We start from the raw sequence: 20,072 nt of genomic DNA, 5'->3' as shown, positions 1-20,072 counted from the left end.
CCTTAAAAAAAGATTACAAGAATGCCACTTCAGCCAAGTTGAAATTGACGAAATAGTAAATCTTACATTTGTTTAGAACAGTCCACTTTCACCTTTAAAAGTATATTTTATTGAATGATTGATGGCTAAATAGTTGCCTTTATATGCACAGCTTCGAAGTGAAACTCTTTGATTTATTAAAATTCCTTTTTTATAAAGCATATGTCACAATTGCTTTCCATTAATGGATAATGCTAACATTGATCATATTTTCAATATTATGAATTCAATAGTTCGTTGCATACAATTTGCGTTTGAACAGAAAAATAATAAATATTTACTTCCTTGAGATGTTTTTATTACTCATTACTGCGATAAATTTCTCACTACTGTTTATTGAAAACCATTTGCGGTTTCATTCCATCCTCACAACCAAAAGTTAGCTGCCTTACATGCACTTGTTTAAATAGCTCGACTCAATTATGAGCTGAGTAACCGTAAAGCAATCAATTAGAACACAGTTTTCCTTCTGTTATTGATTCCACCAATCTCTCCAAATCAAACTTTAACAGTTTCATCATCAATTTGAATATAAATTCATTTTCCTCCTATAAATAAACTAAATTAGATGCGGACTTAAGGAACATGATAGATAGATCTGTTGTTAAAAAATCATCAATTGCTACCCATTGTCGACTGTTATTTACTTTTTATATATTTTTTTAATCAATCACGTAATATCTTACTGCTTCAGTTTCACTACTTAAAAAGTAGTATGCATTTTTTACCGAAAATTAAATTGTTATTACTGACAGCAAAATTTTAATAATATTCAAAGAAATAAATTACTTAACCTAATCAAAAACATCGAATTTTAAGCATTTTTAACAATAAGATTTTTCTGGTAACTTAAGATATAATAGATAAAGTTTTATAAAAATGTGTATTTTTATAATTATTAAATACCCAAACATTTTTTTCCCTTTAGTTCAGATAAAATTCTTAAATAAAAAGTTTTTTTTTTTAAATGGAAATCTATCAATTCTGTTATTTTTTTCATAATGCTGTCCTAGTCATTTCTGTCTTGCAAGCTTATTAAATTAGCAAAACAATTAGCAAGAAAATTATAACAAAATTAACAAAAAAATTACAACAAGCAAAAAAATTATAAATGTACAGAAGCATTTTCTTATGGCATTTATAAAAAGTTGATTAAAACTAGTGGTTAAACATAAACACAGAACAAAGAATAAAGAGTACAAATAAAGTAATAAAAATGGAAAATACGGAGACTTAAATATCCAGTTATGATACAAAATGTGATCTCTAATATATTGCATAATAGTTGCAAGTTTAAAAAAAAGAGCAAATTGCAATGTTATCAAGCAAAATAATTTTTGCCTAGCAAATGAGCCAATCTTTAAGTTATCTAACATTACCACCATTCTCAACATAAATATACACCTATTAAGCTAAATATTGGTAGAATAATAAGACAGAAAAGGGAGACTAGCAAACTATTTTTTATTGATGAAGAACTTTGAAAACGTTGGATTTCTTGTAAATTAAAAAAGAACTTTAATGTCCTGATTGTTGATCATCTTAACGACTTAGTTAAACATCTGAATAAAATTTATTTCATTGGTAATACTTATTAAGTTCCCAAGCATACATTACTTAAGTAAAAAGAATTTTTTTTTCAAACTTTCCTTGGGCACTAATGTAAAGTTTATTAAAGCCGGTCTAACATATTTTAATAACATTCTTATTGAATGACAGAATGATAAATTCTTTAGACACAAATTCCGTAATTTAATATCACTATTGCCCTCCTTTAACTTAATTATTTTGATTGAGAAATATTGAAAACAAAAAATTCATAATTTACAAGTAAAAATTACAGACATTTTAATAATAAGTGCACTAAACATAAAAAACGGAATAAAAAATTTCATACTTTTTCAGAACACTACTCATGTTGGAAATTTTTAGTATTTTTAATGTTTGGAACCATTCAAGGGAGAGATTTTGTTATATTATAAATATGTAAAAAATTTTACTCACTCTGGGTGATGTGCAATAGCAAACATTTTCTTAACAACATCAAACTTGGTTGGAGGAACATCAGAATTATTGATGAGTGTGAAAAGGAATGCCTTATCAGATGGAACATATCGGCCACGCCCTCTAGTTTTACCCCAAGGAACATCACTAAATCCTCCACACAATTCTCCATGGGAGCCCTAAAACAGAAATTTAAATTACACTAATTTCATTAATATCCTATAAAAAGTACATGGTTGTCATGAGTGATAAAGTCAGTAAATTATGTACTGATAAAAATGGCGATTTTAGTTTAACCCTTTGACGCAGATGGGACGCACGAGTGTTCCTTTCATATATTTCTTTTCTGATGCACTAATTACAAACAAAAATACATTTTGGAATTCTTTAATAATAAAAAACAGTTTAATAATAACCAAAAAAAATATTTGTTATAGTATTGGAATTATATATATAAAAAAAAGTAGTTTGAATTTTTTCCCCCTTCACATCCAAAAATTTATCGCACATTGATTTAGTTAATTAAAGAAATTTTAAAGTCGAGTAAATGTTTCTCTTAGATCTAAATAACTGCAAAATTATTATTTGGAAGTGAGTTGTGTTTGAAAGAAACTTTTAATGGAGAAAAAGACACTGGTATTCCATGTTGTATTTCCTAATCATTAATCATCAAAATGCTAAATATAATTTATCACATATTTTAACCTAAATTAATACAAGTTAAAGAAAGAGTATAAAAAATATGCTAAGTAAAAATCTTCCATCAAAGGGTAGATACATGCTACAAGCATCAAATACTAATTTATACAGTTATAAGCCAGGCATTTTCAAATTGATAAATCCGCAAATATTCTTGTAATTCTATGTTCCACGCTGTTGTCCTCCTATTTATAAAAATATAATTAAAACATTTTTCCAAACTTTATAAAATTATTACTTCATATTGAAGTCCGCAAATTTGAAGTGTTTTGAATTTAAAAAATTATGTGTTTAAACAAATAATTCTATGAATAAAATTCCTTTCTAATTGTAAGATTTTTAAATTTTTTTAATGAACTTTGTAAAAACAAGATATCTTTTGGACTATAAGCTTTTACATGCATTCATAATTTGTAAGTTTTGTAAAATTTTACAACTGAATAGCTTAACTCTATAATTACAAATGAAAATTTCAGTCAATTTTGACTATAATTAACGTTTAGTTATACAGTGGAAACTCAATATCATGAAATTTGATGACATGAATTTTTAAATAAAAGAATAAATCTAAATTCCCTTCGCATGTGCTATGTTGCTAATAATGATAATTCCTTTTTAGCTGAATATATTTTTTTGATTGCCCTTGGTTTAACAAAGTACTTCTGATAAACCAAAAAAAATCTATTTCTAATTTCTGTAGAATTTAAACTCTTTCTTAAACTCCTATTCTTAAACATTTCTTTTTTTTTTTTTAATGAATAATTTTATACACTATTTCTTGAATTTCCAGTAAGAAAGAAACTGCCATGTTTGAAAAGAAGGTTACAGCATCCAAATGTATACCACAAGAAACAAGTATGATTTAAATTGAAGTACTGAGAAAATATAAAAAATACAGAAAAAATAAATTTAAAACTAAATAATCTAAAACAGTACAATTATTATTAATAAATTAATTAACAAAAAAATCAAGGTTTATTTCAACATATGCAATTAAATAGGAAAAATCATTATTTCCACATTTTATTAGTCTTTATTTTTTGTTTTTAATCAAAAGAAAATATTATATTTCTTTTTAATTGCTTTAAAAACTGTTAAAGTAGCATGCACAGTTAGATCATAAGCAAGTATTTACAATTACTTTCTGACAATTCTAAGGATAAGTGAAAAGACAAAATAGTTACACAACAAGCATAAGAGAGATGTTTACTAAAATTAAAGAAACTAACACCTTTTTTAAATATGATTTTTTTAAAGCTTTAAACATAGGTTTGGATTTAATGGCAAAAGTGCAGAATATCAAGATGACATTAGGTCATAAAGGTTAAAAATATAAATAAATAGTCATAAAAATTACTACAGCACCAAAGAAACTTAAAATCCGTAATTAAAAAAAATTTCTAAATCAAAATTGAAAATGTCTGATCACATCATGAATTCAGTAGCTACAGCCAGCAGCTATTATAAATTAAGGTAAGAGAAGTGCACTATGAATTCCAAATAATTGATAGATTAGTTTGCATGAAAGCATTTAAAGTGAATGCAAAATAGTGCTATAAGGCGGATGTTCTCAGAACACTCAATCATATAATTTTCTGTGGCCAAAGGAACCATGACGCAGAAATTTATTATGAAATGTTTGTTGTTTATACTGAACAATGTCTGAGATAAAACAAACGTGTAAGTTTTCTTGACAGGCGTTTTATGAATAACAGATCCACCATGACTTGTGCAAGAAAATTTTATGATCACCTATGAATCCATTGTTGTGGTAAATGAAGATTTAAGATAATCAAAGAATTACAGCTCCTGTCATCTTGGCAGCATTTTGACATGAGCAAAGGAATAGATTAATCACCATCTGAAAATCTTCACATTGTTCTATTCTGGACACATCTTTCTTAGATGAACTTTACATTCATATTAAATACTTTCATGCAAACTGGTTAATCAGTTACATGCTACTGAATAATTTCTAATGCTATTAAACCTGTTCACTTTTCATTTGATTATCCCTTATATTAACTAGCATTATTTTAAACTTCCATGCGATATTCCATGCATGAAACTGATTTTTCTTTAAACAATTCAATAAGGATCAGGTGCTTGTTAAAGGAAACTATATACAAACTGCACCAAAGTAAAAGGATAAGAAGAGCATCAAAGAAATGTCACGAAACATAATTCACTCATCAAAATATCAGACATAATTTTTCGCAACTGAAAAAAAAAAATTTCATAATACTTAAAAAAATAATTAAGAAAATTACCAATTCAGTTTTTCAAAATACAAAGACAAATCTATGTAGCTTGCTTTAAAAAATAAAAATTAATGTTTGTATTCACAACAAATGAATAGTTATTTAAGTGCCAAAATTAAGTTAAATTTACATTATATGCATAAAAGTGAAGCAATTAAAGTTGATAATAAACTATTAAGTGTAGTTAAACAAAAATTTAAGTATTGTTTTTAAATCGATAAGGTTTTTAAATTCTGACAATAGTATTTTACATACATATATCATCAAGGAAATAAACAAGATATGAAAAATTTCTGAATATGAATTGTCATTATAATTAAATAGTGTTGAAAAAGTTACAACCATACAATTACTTTTTTCTAGTTATATGTATTCATTTAAATAAAGTAATCTTCCAAGTTTCTATTCCTAACTCAGTTTGGGTAAGAAACAGGTTTCTTTGCAAAAAAAAAAAAAAAAAAAAAAAAATTTTTTTTGCATTTAATTAATCTTTATTAATGGGAATAATGTAATAAGAAAGAATTTTGTAAAAATTTAATCAAGCAAAAATATACATGAAGATAAGTAATATATTTTTTTTCGTAGTCAAAAAACTTGTTGCATCATTATTTCATTCACTAAATATTGCACAGAGTTATTAAATGTAACTGATATTACACACAGTATTGTGATGCTCCAAGCACTCAATGACCTAGCTGCTCCCCAATGACCAGAGTATAATGGCCACCTAGTGTAGTTTTTTTTCAACTAACCAATTGTGTTTCCCAGGCTAATTGCAGATCAATTAAAGTTTACAATCAACACAATGGCGCATACGTAAGGAGCATCAATTTTGGATACCACATTTCTTGATGTACACCACTTTCTGCTTCATTGGCTTCTTGGAAATTTTGTTATTTACAAACTGTATCATTTTTGTTTAACTTAAAGTAAATTCAGCTGATGTTCCTTTCTTTAGATTTATTACAGATATTCACCATGTCATGAGTCTCCATTATTACGTAAATCATAGTTCAAATAATGAACATACAGTTCAGTTGGTAAACCATTCATATGGGGGTTGGATTACAGTATATTAGTTCTAAAAATTACATACTTTGTCAATTTAAAAAGTGAATAATGTATAATTAATTTAAAATACAGATAATTGAAGGAAAGGTAAACTACAAAATAAACAATCATTAGGAAAAAGAGTGGAAGCTAAACAAATTACAGTAAAAACTTGACTATTAGCAATTGAGAAATCACCAAATTACAGATGAGAATATTTAGGTGCCAAAAATCTCTTATTTTGTACAAATTATGCTGCATCTAAAAAAGTAGTCAACACTTATCTACTATAGAAAATGATAAATGGAGAAAAAATTACAAGAATTGTCCATCATGATTATTAAAGTTGCAGATAAAAAAAATTAAAACTGAAATTTCAAAATGGAAACAAAGCACAAGAGAGGAAAATCATATCTATTTTTATTATTTAATGACAAAATTTTTGTCGTTTCATATGTAAAATATTTACTTGAAAGATAACAATAAAAATTTTTTAATAATTCCAATTACTTTAAATTACAAATACTCAAGCATTAACTGTAATTAAAAAATTTACTATGTATTTACACTACTGATAGTTAAATGCATAAATATCACTGGTGCAATTTAGAAAAAAAAATAATTCCAATAAACATATATATATATAAAAAAAAGAGTAAAAATACAACTACCATTGTAAATAACTAAGATAACAAATTTCTCACCAGAGCTATGACAAATGTGGGACTATGCCCATCACAGTGATAATGAAATGCTTCAGCCGTGTAACCGTGGGTGGATGCTCTGTAAAGGAGACGCCACATTTGCTTCGAATTTCCAAACCAGGCATTGAGCATTCTTTGTAGGTGAAGTTTCTCTCCACTTAACAACTGAGATCCTTGGAAAAGTTTAAGAGATGTCCGAGGCTGAATTCGTTTGTCTTCAGAATGAGAAAATTTATTGGGTAAGGCAGCAAACCGATATCTGTAGAAAATCAACCACATTATCTACTAAGCTTATTAATTTAACAAATATGTTAAAGACTAGACATTTGAGATTAACACTAGACCTGAAAACAAAGTCACTATTTAATACAGATGTGTTTAGTAATATAGGTAACACAAGATAATGAAAGAAATTTTTTTTTTTACAAGAATTACTTAGTAAAGCTTTGTATTACTTCCAAGACTTTACTTTGATTATAATACAAGGCTTTATTTTTGATTAAATTATTTATTTTGATTACATTTCTTTCATTATCTTGTAATATTACAAGGCTAAATAATAAAGATAATGAAAGAAATATAAATCAAACAGCGATAAAAGAGGAAAACAGCAAGGTATAGTACGGCTCTGAGGAGAACTCCAGACAAAATGTCTAGGGCTGTCTGCTACTATGGTAACAAACAAGAGCACATCTCTAATGGGAGTGAAATGGACGGACAAATGTGTCAATTGGTTTTCTCAAGCTGACCAATGCCGGGATTAAGACAAAACTAGCCACCCCACACTCCTATTCGAAGTGTCTTTCCCTCGTAACCATATTCCCTACCATGACACGAGACGGGTGTCTGGAGGAGTTCTCCTGAAAGTCGCACTGTAAGACTTTATTGTATTCAAAAATAAATAAATATTAAATTATGAAAATATAGTTGTTTTAAAAAAGAATTAAAAATAAAAAGGAATAAAATAGAGAAAAATAAATTAAACAAATTAAAATCAATAAAGCATTTAATATCAAAATTCATAATTAATATTTCTGTTTTCTTTCTGTGCTAAAATGTCTTTATTACAACATATGTTTTTCATTAAAAATGAACTAATGTCTGAATATCTCTGGGTTGGTTGTAGCACCTAATAGTAGTTTATTAAAGCAAGAGCTTAAAAACAACTGCATTATAACTGCATGTAAAAATTTATCTGATTTGATGAATAAGACATGGTAAGTATTTTAGAGATTTAAAATGATTTATAAATGAGGCTCTAACATATATTTCAAAGTCAATATATACTTCAGATAAAGTATAAAATCAAGTGTGCTAAATGATAATATTTATTTGATTTTAAATATTAAAAAAATTGCACTTACAAATGGTTTGTTTTTTAACTATATTATCAAATGAAATTTTTATTCACGGAATAAAGAAATTGGGATTGAGATGTCTGTTAAAAACATTTAAGTAAACAACGAATATTAAAATTAAACAAAACATCTTTTAGAGTCTACCATAACAAAAGTAATCTTTAAAAAAAAAAAAAATTTAAATAGATTAACGAAAACGTTCGTTTATTTAAAATATTGATAATGGATTTATCGGACTTGAGTCATAAGCAACTTTTTTTGTCAAACTAAATTATTTTAATTCCTAGAAAGGATCGGAATATTCAATATGGAAACTAATTTTTTATATTTTTTTACTTATAACTTTTATAAAAGATTTGCAAATTTTGTTAGCATATCTTGTCTATCAATTAAGTAGGTATAACTTGTGGATACATAGGATCTTTATATCTTATATTACATAAATATATGTGCCAAAAGCTAATTAGTTATTAATAGTTAATTGTCATTGATGGGACATTGTAATTAAAAAATAGCAAACTTTATTAAATAAACTGAATAAATGATATTAAATCATATAAAACAGGTCAAACCCTGTATTTACAGATCAAAATTAAAAGACACAACTTAAGTCATTCAACATTAAAAGACAAACTAATTTTATTGAATCAACCGAGAAAATGGTTTTAGTAAGTAAGAAATTTTTAAATTTGTACTATTAGTAAATACTTTTATTTAAGGTGAACATTTTTGATCAGTTAAATAATTTTAAAATACAACTAAATGCAATGTAAATGAAAATTGAAACAGTAGCATAGAATTTTTAATTTATTTAGATAAACTAATGAAATGATATTTATGTTATTCAATAGGGAAAATAAAATCCAATAAGAAAATTTTGTACTAATTTGCCAAAGCAGTTGAATATATATATATATATATATATATATACATTTGAATATGTTATAGAGTGAATTTCTCAAGTTGAGCTATTAAAATATGAAAGACAATACATTTTAAAAAAGTTAAAATAATAAAAAAGTAATAAATTCCTGTGAACGAGATTTCAATACAAAAATTACTGTTTAAGAACTAGGATTGGAAAAAACCACTAACTTAATAAAAAGTTGAAAAACACCTAAAACAATCTATACCTAAAAATTATTTAATGGTAAATTACAGTAATTACTACAATAAATATAATAATTTTAAAAACTTATTAGCAATGAAAAATCTAATAAAATATTAAATTCATTTCTATAATGGAAAAAAAAGAATGAATAAAGTTGTTTCAAACATGAACATAAATACAGCTGGCAACACAAAAAGGGATAAATTCTGTAGATTTTACAGAGTTATTTAAATATCATGCCAACTACAGTGAATTCGCGATAACTCGAATCTGATGGGACTGACGAAAAACTTCGACATATCGGAAGTTCGACTTACCGTTAGTTTCGGTTTTGAACTTTCAAAATATTGTCGGATTATTTAATTAATGCTTATTATTTGCAAATCTTCTAATTGCTTACAATATTTAAGATCATTTTTCTGACAAGCCATTTTCGATAAGACTGTTTGAAGCACTTTATGATACCCTGGTCCATCGGCTGCAACTTTGCTGTTGTGTTTGGCGGGAGAAACTGCAAGTTTACTGCTTTCACATTAAGTAGATCACTATGCGCTGTGCATTTATCCATAAAGAGTATCACTTTTCTTTTTTTAGCGAAGAATTTCCGATCCAATTTTCTTACATAGTCTTCAAATAAAACTGATGTCATCCAAAACTTTTTGTTAGACTTGTAATCCAAAGGATACGTTTTTACATTCTTGAAACATCGGGGATTTCGGTATTTTCCGATAACAAGTAAGGGCAATTTCTCTGTCCCAGACGCATTTCCTCCAACTAGGACAGTCAAACGTTCCTTGCTCATTTTACCCCCTGAGCAGTTTTCATCCTTAAACATCATAGTCTTATTTGGAAGACATTTAAAAAATAAACCCATTTCATCAATATTGAAAACATCATTTTAACTGTATCCTTGAAGTAAATTTGGTAACGTTTCATTTAACCACTGTTCACATACTTCAAGAGGGACAGCTTTAGCTTCTCCATGAAGAGTGCGAAAGACATTGTGTGTGTGTTGCAAAGGAAGGGGCAAGATATCAGCTCCTAGGTTTTTTTTCTTGCTTTAAAAGATCCAAAAAAAATCGAGTTAAAGGGAGTAAAATTCGAGTAATCGAGAATAATTAACATGAAATTGAAGATAAAAGGGTCGGGACCTCATAAAAAAATCGAGTTATAGTAATATTCGAGTTATCGTACTTCGAGTTATTTCGAATTGACTGTATTATGCAGTGTTAAAATATTTTAGACAGAGAGAATTTTAGACACATTTATAGTCAATGAAATATAATAAGTATAGTACACTAATAGGCATTATTGCATTTATTGAATTTTAAATTCATAATTTCGAACTGTAATAGACAATGACATTTCAAAATTTTCATTTCAGATAGTTGTAACACACTATTTAACTAATTTAAAAGTAGAGAGTTTTATCACTTTGTTTCATAATTTATATCACTTTATTGCTTGCTTCAGCAATTAAATAAGTAATTACTAAGTTGAATAAAAATATATTTTGATATATTTTTTCGAAATGTTTCAGGGAATTTTCTGAAATATATAAAAAGAGAATTTTCAATAGACAATGACATTTCAAAATTTTCTTTTCAGATAGTTGTAACACACTATTTAACTAATTTAAAAGTAGAGAGTTTTATCACTTTGTTTCATAATTTATATCACTTTATTGCTTGCTTCAGCAATTAAATAAGTAATTACTAAGTTGAATAAAAAATATATTTTGATATTTTTTTTCGAAATGTTTCAGGGAATTTTCTGAAATATATAAAAAGAGAATTTTCAATAATACCAATTGGAAAATTCAGTAAAGTTGGCCCAGATAATTGAAAATTTTAGTTAAATATGAAAATACAAACTGTTGAATCAGATATTATAAAGAATCACAAAATACGATCAATCAAAATAAAATCATTGTATTAACTGTTATTCATTCCTTTTATTATTGTTATGCGTATCATATTCTAAAATTTTTTTTAAAAACAATTATTGCATTTCTAAATTTATTTAAATAGAGTTTTCACTGAGTTTCAGGATAAGTAGAATTTTAAAAACTAATTAGTAATTAAAATTGTTCAGAAGAATGTAACAGAAAATATATTAAACAGACTAAAAAGATGCTTGATAAACTTTTTGAAAGTAGCTTAATCTTTAAAAAAAAGTAAATAACAAAAACACTTTTTATTTTGTTAAAAGTATAATTTACATTACTCAAAACTTTTTTTGAAAATTGTCATTTTAAATTTTATCAAGCTGTAATGTGTACATTTACAAAATACAATTTGATTTTTATGTAACCGTAAAGAAAATTAAAGAGAATTAGTAGGGGTACATGAAATTTTTGTTTAAGTTTCAAAAACTCCAGATAAGCATCTTTTGTAAAAAGGATCAAAGACATCAGTTAACTGTGAAGTATTTAAAAACCAAGTGTCATGAAAAATGATTACTGGCAGATGCTTAATAAAAGCACTGGAATTATAAATACATTATTAATAAAATATTTTATAATTAGAAAGTAAAAAAAAAAATTTTTTTTAATAAAATTTTCTTTTTTAGAAAAAAATCTTCATCGCTTAATGCCCCCCAGAAACTTTAAACTTAAGCGGCAGAAGTAAGATTTTCTATGACTCTATTGTTAATTCTGAATAATTTTTTCGTTTAAAGTTAGAACCACTATTAATGACAATTATAAATAACATTTACTGGACCTATTTGTTGCCTATATTTTTAGGTAAAAATAATGATAATGACTTTTGAATTTTTAACTCACCTGCTTACAATTTGTAATTTTTGAGAACTTGAGAAGCATTTAAACAATGTTTAAATTTTTACACTTCATACAATGACAATTCATTCCCTTTTATAAAAAGTTTTTGTGTGTTAGCAGCAAACTTAGGAATATACATAATTTTCCTAACTAAATACATTTTTAATCAAAGATTCCTTTATTCATTGGTTTTTAACTTAAAAGATTTTTAATCTTAAACATTTTTTAAATAATACAACATAAGGGTAAATAAACTATTATGAATAATTTTATTGATTTTTAATATCACAGTCAAAATCTCAAATTTTAAGAACAAGAACAGAGAGAAAAAAAAATTGCTTCCTTTTAGGGAAAAGAAAACTATCAGTATTCTTTTATTTAAATCAACAATGAAAGAAAAACAATTAAAAGTTGAACACATAAGTTTTTGCTTACATAATAAACAATACAAATGAAATATAGTGTAAAAAAATGAATTTAATAATAACTCTAACAAACAAATACAGTAGAACCTCGATCAATCATTTCTCCTGAGGCCATTCATAGAGAACAATAAATATAAAAAAAAAAACAATGAAAAATGGTCAACATAAATTGTTAAATAATGAAATGAAAACGTCTGAAAAATAAAGAAGTAATACATTTGAAACTTAATTTACAATAAGTATAAAAAAAAACATGTATTAATGCAAAAATATTTGCGTGGCAAAAGAAAGATAAAAAAAAAAACACATTTATTTATTTAAAAAATATGGAAATTTTTTTCTTTTAAAGATTCTCTTCTTTATTAGAGCAAACAATATATTAATGATATTTGTAACAGATTGCTTTTCATTTTCTGTACGTTTGTGTGAATATAGAAAGTTATTAACTAATTCAAAAACCAAGGGGATGATCTGTAAATGTTGCAACTAGTTGTGGTTCCATTTCACAGTCTTCATCAGTATCACTATGTAGTTCTTCAGCTTCTACAATCATTTCTTAGAACCAAATACAAGTTTCAATACAAGTAACAATACAAGTTTCAATATTTATATCAACTGATGCATAAACATCAAACATAATGTTAGAGGAGTTTCCCCAAAACTGTCATCTTCATCATTAGCATCAGGAATGTCTGTTTTCCTTCTCAAAACAGATATAATGAATTTTTTAATGGCAGTAGAATAGTAATAAATGTGGGAATCTGCTAGATTTAAAAATCATGTAAATAGATATTTATAACACTATAAGTAAAACATTTGTGGCAAGAGTGTTAAAACAACAGGACGCATATGAAAAATAAGGGATGCGAGAATGATGAATCAAGGTTTAACTGTAAAATAATTTTTTTTAAATGTTTGTTTACAATTGAAACAAATATAAACAATGTATGAAATATATTTTATGATTAATTCAAAACATGTCAATATATGTCAAAGAGGTAGTAATGCTTCGTTTTTTTCCCCTTCATTCCTAATTTATAGAATCTTAAAGTTTATAGAAAATTATTTAGAAATAGTTATAAAATTTTGAAATTTTAAAACCAATAAAAAATAAGGAGATATTATATACCTTTCTAAAGATAATTCCATTGGCACAGCTCCGGTAGGTTCAACTTCTTCTGCAAAAACTTGGCTATCAATCAGCAAAATTCTAACATGGTTGATTACACCAGACATTTGCTAAAATTTCAAATTTGATAAGATTAAACTCTTAAAACAATTACACAAAAATGCTTCGAATGGCAATATAGCATATCAGGAGGGAATTCTGATACTTTTGTGACAACAAGATTCAGTTGTATTAAAATTTAATTGAATGAAAAATTGCAAAAATCTTAGATGGATCAAATATGGCATAATAAACCAGGATATGTTTCTATACATTAACAGCTTATGCCTGCACAATGGTTTTACTGCAAAAAATTTTAAAATTCAAAATTCCACATCCCAATGACAGATATGAATGATTAGAGTAAAAAATTTATATATTTATATATATATATATATATATATATATATATATATATATATATATATATATATATATATATATATNTATATATATATATATAAAGAGAGAGAGAGAGAGATATAAAATTTTTAGAATAGATGTATTTTTTAGTACTTCTGTTTTGGCTTTATGTAGAAACACTTTAATTTAATAGACTTTATTTTGCCTAAATTTATTTGATATATAACTGTAATATTATAAATGAAATAAAAAAAAATAATTACATCTACTGAAAACAGAAAATAATGGCAACTATTTTATTATCAAAATTGTTAACTAATTAACACATTATAACAATATACCATAAAAAGCAATAATGTACTAAAAAAGATAAAAGTGTATTGAAACAGAAAAAGTTTCTATCCTTTCCCCCTAGGTGGCAGCATGACATTTGAATTTTCTAAATTCAGAAAACTTGAGTTCGTTTTGGAACAATTCAACATTTATATAAAACTGCCACATGACATTAAAGAATAAATAAGAATAAAACAATTTTCCTTAATAGCTAGAAGTTTAAATAGTTTAATTACTGAGAAGCAAAATACAATGATTTATAAATTTTTCGGTAATTAAAGAATTAAAAACAAAATATATTAAGGAAATTTTATTTAACTGAAATAGGACCTATCATATGATTAAATTAATATACTGGTATAAATCACTTAGAAGTATTTTACTTTTAATTTAAGCTAAGAATAATATATCATATTTTAAAAGCAACCTAAACTTTATCCTATATACAACCATACTATAAAGTTGGAATAATTGCAAACAAAGCATATGGTTTTTTTAATCTTGCAAGCATTACCATGCAATCTTAAAGTAGACTAAATATGAAATAAACATATTGAAAAATGCTAAAAAATATGACACATTTAGAATAGGTAATAGAATAACAATAAACAAAGAAAGAAAAAGACCATAGTTTTCTTCCTTTTTAAAAAAAAAAGTTTAGGTCATATTCTAAATTTAAAATGCATTATTGAGAATCCATATAACTAACAGACTTCCTAGCATCTCTTCAGCTAAAATCATAAATTACTTCCCTTAATTATACAATAACTACATTAATTATGTTAAGATACTATACTTGAGTTATTCTAGCTCTCTCCTCTTCTGTCCAATGAGCAGTGGGCTGTGTTACACCAGATTGATGTTTTGCCCAAGCAAGCACAGCTCTCCAGACATCTTCCTCCTCCATGGCTAACTATAGTAAAAATCAGTTACATTAAAATTGGATTAATATATAATTAAATAAATAAAATAATACTAATTTTAGTTATTTTTTTTAAATAAAAATTAATTGTACCGTGCACATGCAAAATGAAAAACTAAATAACTTTTGATCTAATATTTTTGGACACATTTTCACATACTAGGACTCAAGCTAAATGAGAGTTATGAAACGAAACATAAAAACATACTTTCTTTGAATGTCTCACAATCTAGGAAATATGATCCCAATGGTTTGGTCAGGACAGCGACCAATGTCTGGACCTCTTAATGTTACTTTTGGCTTATTTTGTTATATCTTGAGAATTTTATAAGTGAATTGAAAAGTTTTCTCACACAAATATGAAATTAGTTTCTCCAAAAATCATTAATACTAAAAACTGATTTCACAAAAAGATATTAACAAGTCAATTTTCTGAACAATCAATAAAAAAATTAGTTATAGTTAGCCTCAGAAGGACATAACAGACATTACAAAGGGATCTTACGTGTATCATTAAAATTTATTATCTCCTTACTTGAATAATAGAATAAAATTATTCATATATAAAAAGCATGAGAAAAAAATAAAAAGAAGAATAATTTTTACGTAATCAGATGATACAAGATGGATTAATGCTTCTTTTGAAAGATTCAAAAAAGCTGATGTCTGAACACATTCCAAAGCATTTTCACCAATGTATGCAGTACATCTATCAGCAAATGAGCGGCCACCTTTGTTACCTAAAAGAATTTCATTTTTAAATACATAAAACAGAATTATATAAGTAAATTTATCTGAACATATTTACGATTCATTATGGAAGTAATAAATTGATAATTGATGAGTAATGCAAAAAAGTTAGCAATTAGAAAAGGTGACGACTTTCAAAGTTAGATAAGATCACTTGGTTAAAGTAATTAGTCTCCTTGAAAGACTTAAAAATTTTAAGAAAAACTCTTTAGGTGAAATTAAATATTTATAAACATAATGCTATAATGCAAAAATTTCTCAGTTTAAAGACGATTTTTTATTTATTTGAAAACATACAAATTGGCCGAGCGGTTTTATGATTCAAGCAATAAGTAAAACATTTTGCAATTTATGAATTTATTATAAAATATAACTCTTTAAAATCTAAATTAGTTAAGCATTTAATTATTTAAAAATTTACATGATTTTTTGCAAAAAAAAATGTTTTAAGCTTAACTTTTCTTGTTATTTGTTGCATCGTAGAAATTGTTCAGGCACTTTCTATTTTTTATTGATAAAAAGAGTGTTTTGTTAGTAAAATGCCTTCCACTGATACAAAAAAATAAATAAATAAAAATAAACATCTTGTCCAAAACATCATTTCATGGTAGAAAATATAAAACGCATGAAGTGTGTTTTTTAAAAACTAGACAAAAGATGTGTCCAAAATATAAAACTGGTTGACTTCTGTGGTCCAAAACAGAAAACGGACACAAATTTTTTAATCTACTGAATTACACTTCATTATTATTATATCTAGGTAATACAGTAGGGAACCGATTATCCGGAACGATCGGGACCATCACTATTCCGGATAACTGATTTTTCCGGTTTTCTGAATCGCTACAAAAAGCCGTTTTTTTATTGTTAAACCCAACTAAAAAAATAATTATTTGGAAATAATCTTAAAAAGAAGAAAAAACGATGAAGTAATACACTAATAATTATTTCTAAAATGATGGTAAGGTAAACATCTTTAAAAAAAGAAAGAAAAATCATAAAATTTTATGAGGAAAAAAACATTTTTTTTAAAAAATGGCGGGAAAATTTATCGAATTTCGTTCCGGTTTTTTGGTTTTCCGGTTTACTAATTTCCGGATAACGGGTTCTGTACTGTACTAGAATAATAACTGTATTACACTCTGTCTGGTCATCCTAAGCTACCTTATTCTTATCTACCAAATTATACTTAGTTAAATAAATATAATATCTCTTTGATTAAATAAAATCATGATAAAAGAATTAAAATATAAAAATAACAAATTGATGGTTATATTGGAAAAAGCTTGCATATACCAAAAATTTTTGTTGATTTTAGAAAAAAGTAACTTTTAACTGAGAATTGTAGTTAACATGAGAATCTGTGTGGTAACGCTGTGGTAAAATTTTTATATACATTGGCCTACTGCTGATACATTATTTATCACATTCACCTACTTTAAAAAATTAACTTTAAAATATTTGTGTTAACATTTTTAAATGCACTTTTAAGAATACTCTACTGAAGTATCTAATGACTGTAATGAGTTGTAGAATGTTCCAATTCCATTAAAATATGAATAACACAATTTTAACTTCTGAGTGTTTTATAATAAACAACTCTAACGCTTATATATATTTAAAATCCTAATAATAAATGCAATAAAAATATGCACAAGCAAAGCTAAAAACTAACATTTAAAATAGCAAAGTTCAAAGAAGATTTTTAATGTCTGACCATTTCACCATTAAGGTCAAAGATATTAAAATCCTTTTGAATTAATTGAAGACAAAGATTAAATGCAGTTTACAAAAGAAAAGACACAATTCAAGCAAAAGTTGAATGTTTTTAATCTCTCCTCAGTTATTCCTGATCTCAATGATGATTTCTAATTGGCTTGGAAATGTTTTTGTTTTTTCTCTAACTTATATATTAATTTTCAAATGCTAATGGCATAGAATTTTTATTTTACTTTTCACAATTATTCTACAAATCCATATTAAGTGGAGTCTCATAGATACTCTTTTCCCATACATAATCAGATCCACAAATTAAGTTTTAAATTTAAAATAACTATGTAATCGGAGTAATAAATGTAAAAAAAGAAGCATAAATAAAAAAAGAAAACCTGGCACTCTGTTCTCCATTTCTAAAGCTGCAGGTAGAAAGGTACAGGCGTTGTGTACGTTTAAAGTGCTATTGATATGGTCTTCACAACACATTCGAAGCTCTTCTATTCCAAGCTCTTGTGAAATGGACAATGTTTCAAAAACAGTACAATCTTGTAGAATGACCTTCAAAAAAATATCTATTTTCAAGTGTTCAAGAGTACATAACTATTTGCTTGAATATATAATAAACTTAGAAAAATAGTTAATTAAAAATATGTTATGTATATTTTTGAAATATCATTGATGCTCTTATTAGTGAGGTATTTGAAAAGTTGATGTATGAGTTAAATAGACACCCCAGTAGGTGAGCGGGTTGGTCAATTTTTACTGATTTTAGAAAATAGAACTAAAGATTTTATTTATTAAACCTATTCACAAGGTTCTCCAACTATCAAGAAAGAGCCACAGTAGCTCGAAGAATAGAGCGTTCGCCTCCCAATGAGGTGATCCAGAATCGAATCCCAGGGGTGGCTGCTTGATATGAACTCGGCTCCCAGCTCGCACCGACCCCAGTGCTGACGTAAATTAGCCACAGAGGTAGACGAGTTATTTGTTAGATTCCCCCTTGCCATCGGGCTAACCAAGGGAGGTTTTCGTGGTTTTCCTCACCATGCAATGTAAATGCGGGTTAGTTTTTACAAAAAGTTCTTCACTAAACCTAATTTTGTCCCAATGCTTGATCCAGATAAAGTTAACACAGGGTTCCTACACTATTTTGAGAAAACAATATCCTGACTTTTGCAGGTTTTTCCTGACCTTTTACAATAAAATTCCTGACCCGCCAACAAAACTTTTAACATTGCGGTTTCAATTAGAAATAATCTGCTACTTAGTCATAAGTATCATATATTAAATAGGATAAACACTTATATATTAAAGTGGAATTGCATAATAGCACTTTATATCCCAAATTATATTTTCAGAAAACTTGTGAAACATATTTTTAATTATCATGATTAGATCAAACTTTTAGTGTGTTTTTGTAGTTAGATACGAAAACAATTTAAATAAAAAGATAAAGAAAATCTGTTATGGAAAATTATGGAAATATTATTTTATTTATTGTTAAGTGGAACCAAATGCATGAGTGTCGTCAGGATATAAAGGGTTAATCAAATCTGCGAGATATGTATCAGTATCCTCAAATAATATTTACTTTTAAAACATACTAGAACATTTGATATATTAAATTATTAATTTTTAAAAATCAACAATTCACTTCAAACTGACATTTCTTTCAAAAGATAATATTGAAATATAAAGGGGAAAAAAGTCAAGAAAAGTTAATTATATACAAATAAAAATTCAGTTTGAAAAATTGTGCAACTTGTGAGAAAAATAAAATCAAAAATATCTTTCTTTTTTCAGTATTTTTAAATTTATTTCTGTAATACTGTAAGCTTCCGAAGGAACTCAGGGGCTCCTATGTTATATAATATTTCTCAACATATTTTGTTGTTTGACAGTTTCTGAATCAAGAACATCCAGTTCTGTTGCAGCAGTTTTCGTCAATTTAGATTTTCTTAATTTCAAATCATCTATCTTTTCTTTTATTGGTTTTCTAGAAATTTCAGTTTTTTATTCTCTTCGTTTTTCTTTGGCTTCTAATGCATGTTTCCATCTTGTTCTAGATCCTTTTACAGCATCTAGCATTTTCTCATTAATGTCTATGTTTTTTATTCCATTTATAAATGAAACATAATCATACACACGCCTTTGTGAAATAATAGATTCTAGATTGAGGTTTTCAACCAATAAGCTTTTATTGATTGAAAAGAAACCTTCGACTGTTGCGTTACCATGAGAGAGGATAGAACAATTTTTATAACCTCCCACAAATTTTCAAATTTTCTTTTCTCCGTGCAAATATTTCGTAAAAGATTTATCTAAACTCGGTTGCTGTGGATTAAACTTGAAGAAACTCTTTTGCTCTTCCTTTTTTTTTTTTTTTT

The 20,072-nt window shown here is 26.3% G+C and overlaps 1 protein-coding gene across 2 annotated transcripts in view; it reads right to left on the bottom strand.

The window, feature by feature from the left end:
* The window catches only part of LOC107437077 (BTB/POZ domain-containing protein 9), a 147,939-nt gene that overhangs the window by 4,486 nt on the left and 123,381 nt on the right, over positions 1-20,072 (bottom strand). For both annotated transcript variants that reach the window (XM_021144206.2, XM_021144207.3), the window contains exons 4-9: positions 18,078-18,243; positions 15,826-15,959; positions 15,094-15,210; positions 13,563-13,672; positions 6,758-7,016; positions 2,044-2,222 (exon numbers count right to left, since the gene is read on the bottom strand). In XM_021144206.2, the coding sequence (XP_020999865.1) occupies positions 2,044-2,222; positions 6,758-7,016; positions 13,563-13,672; positions 15,094-15,210; positions 15,826-15,959; positions 18,078-18,243 (965 nt within the window). The remainder of the gene's footprint in view (positions 1-2,043; positions 2,223-6,757; positions 7,017-13,562; positions 13,673-15,093; positions 15,211-15,825; positions 15,960-18,077; positions 18,244-20,072) is intronic.

The sequence above is a fragment of the Parasteatoda tepidariorum genome, chromosome 1 (genome assembly GCF_043381705.1).
Source record: "Parasteatoda tepidariorum isolate YZ-2023 chromosome 1, CAS_Ptep_4.0, whole genome shotgun sequence".
NCBI lineage: Eukaryota > Metazoa > Arthropoda > Arachnida > Araneae > Theridiidae > Parasteatoda > Parasteatoda tepidariorum.
Note: the sequence above shows the minus strand (reverse complement) of the source record. Positions and strands in the feature narration are given on the sequence as shown.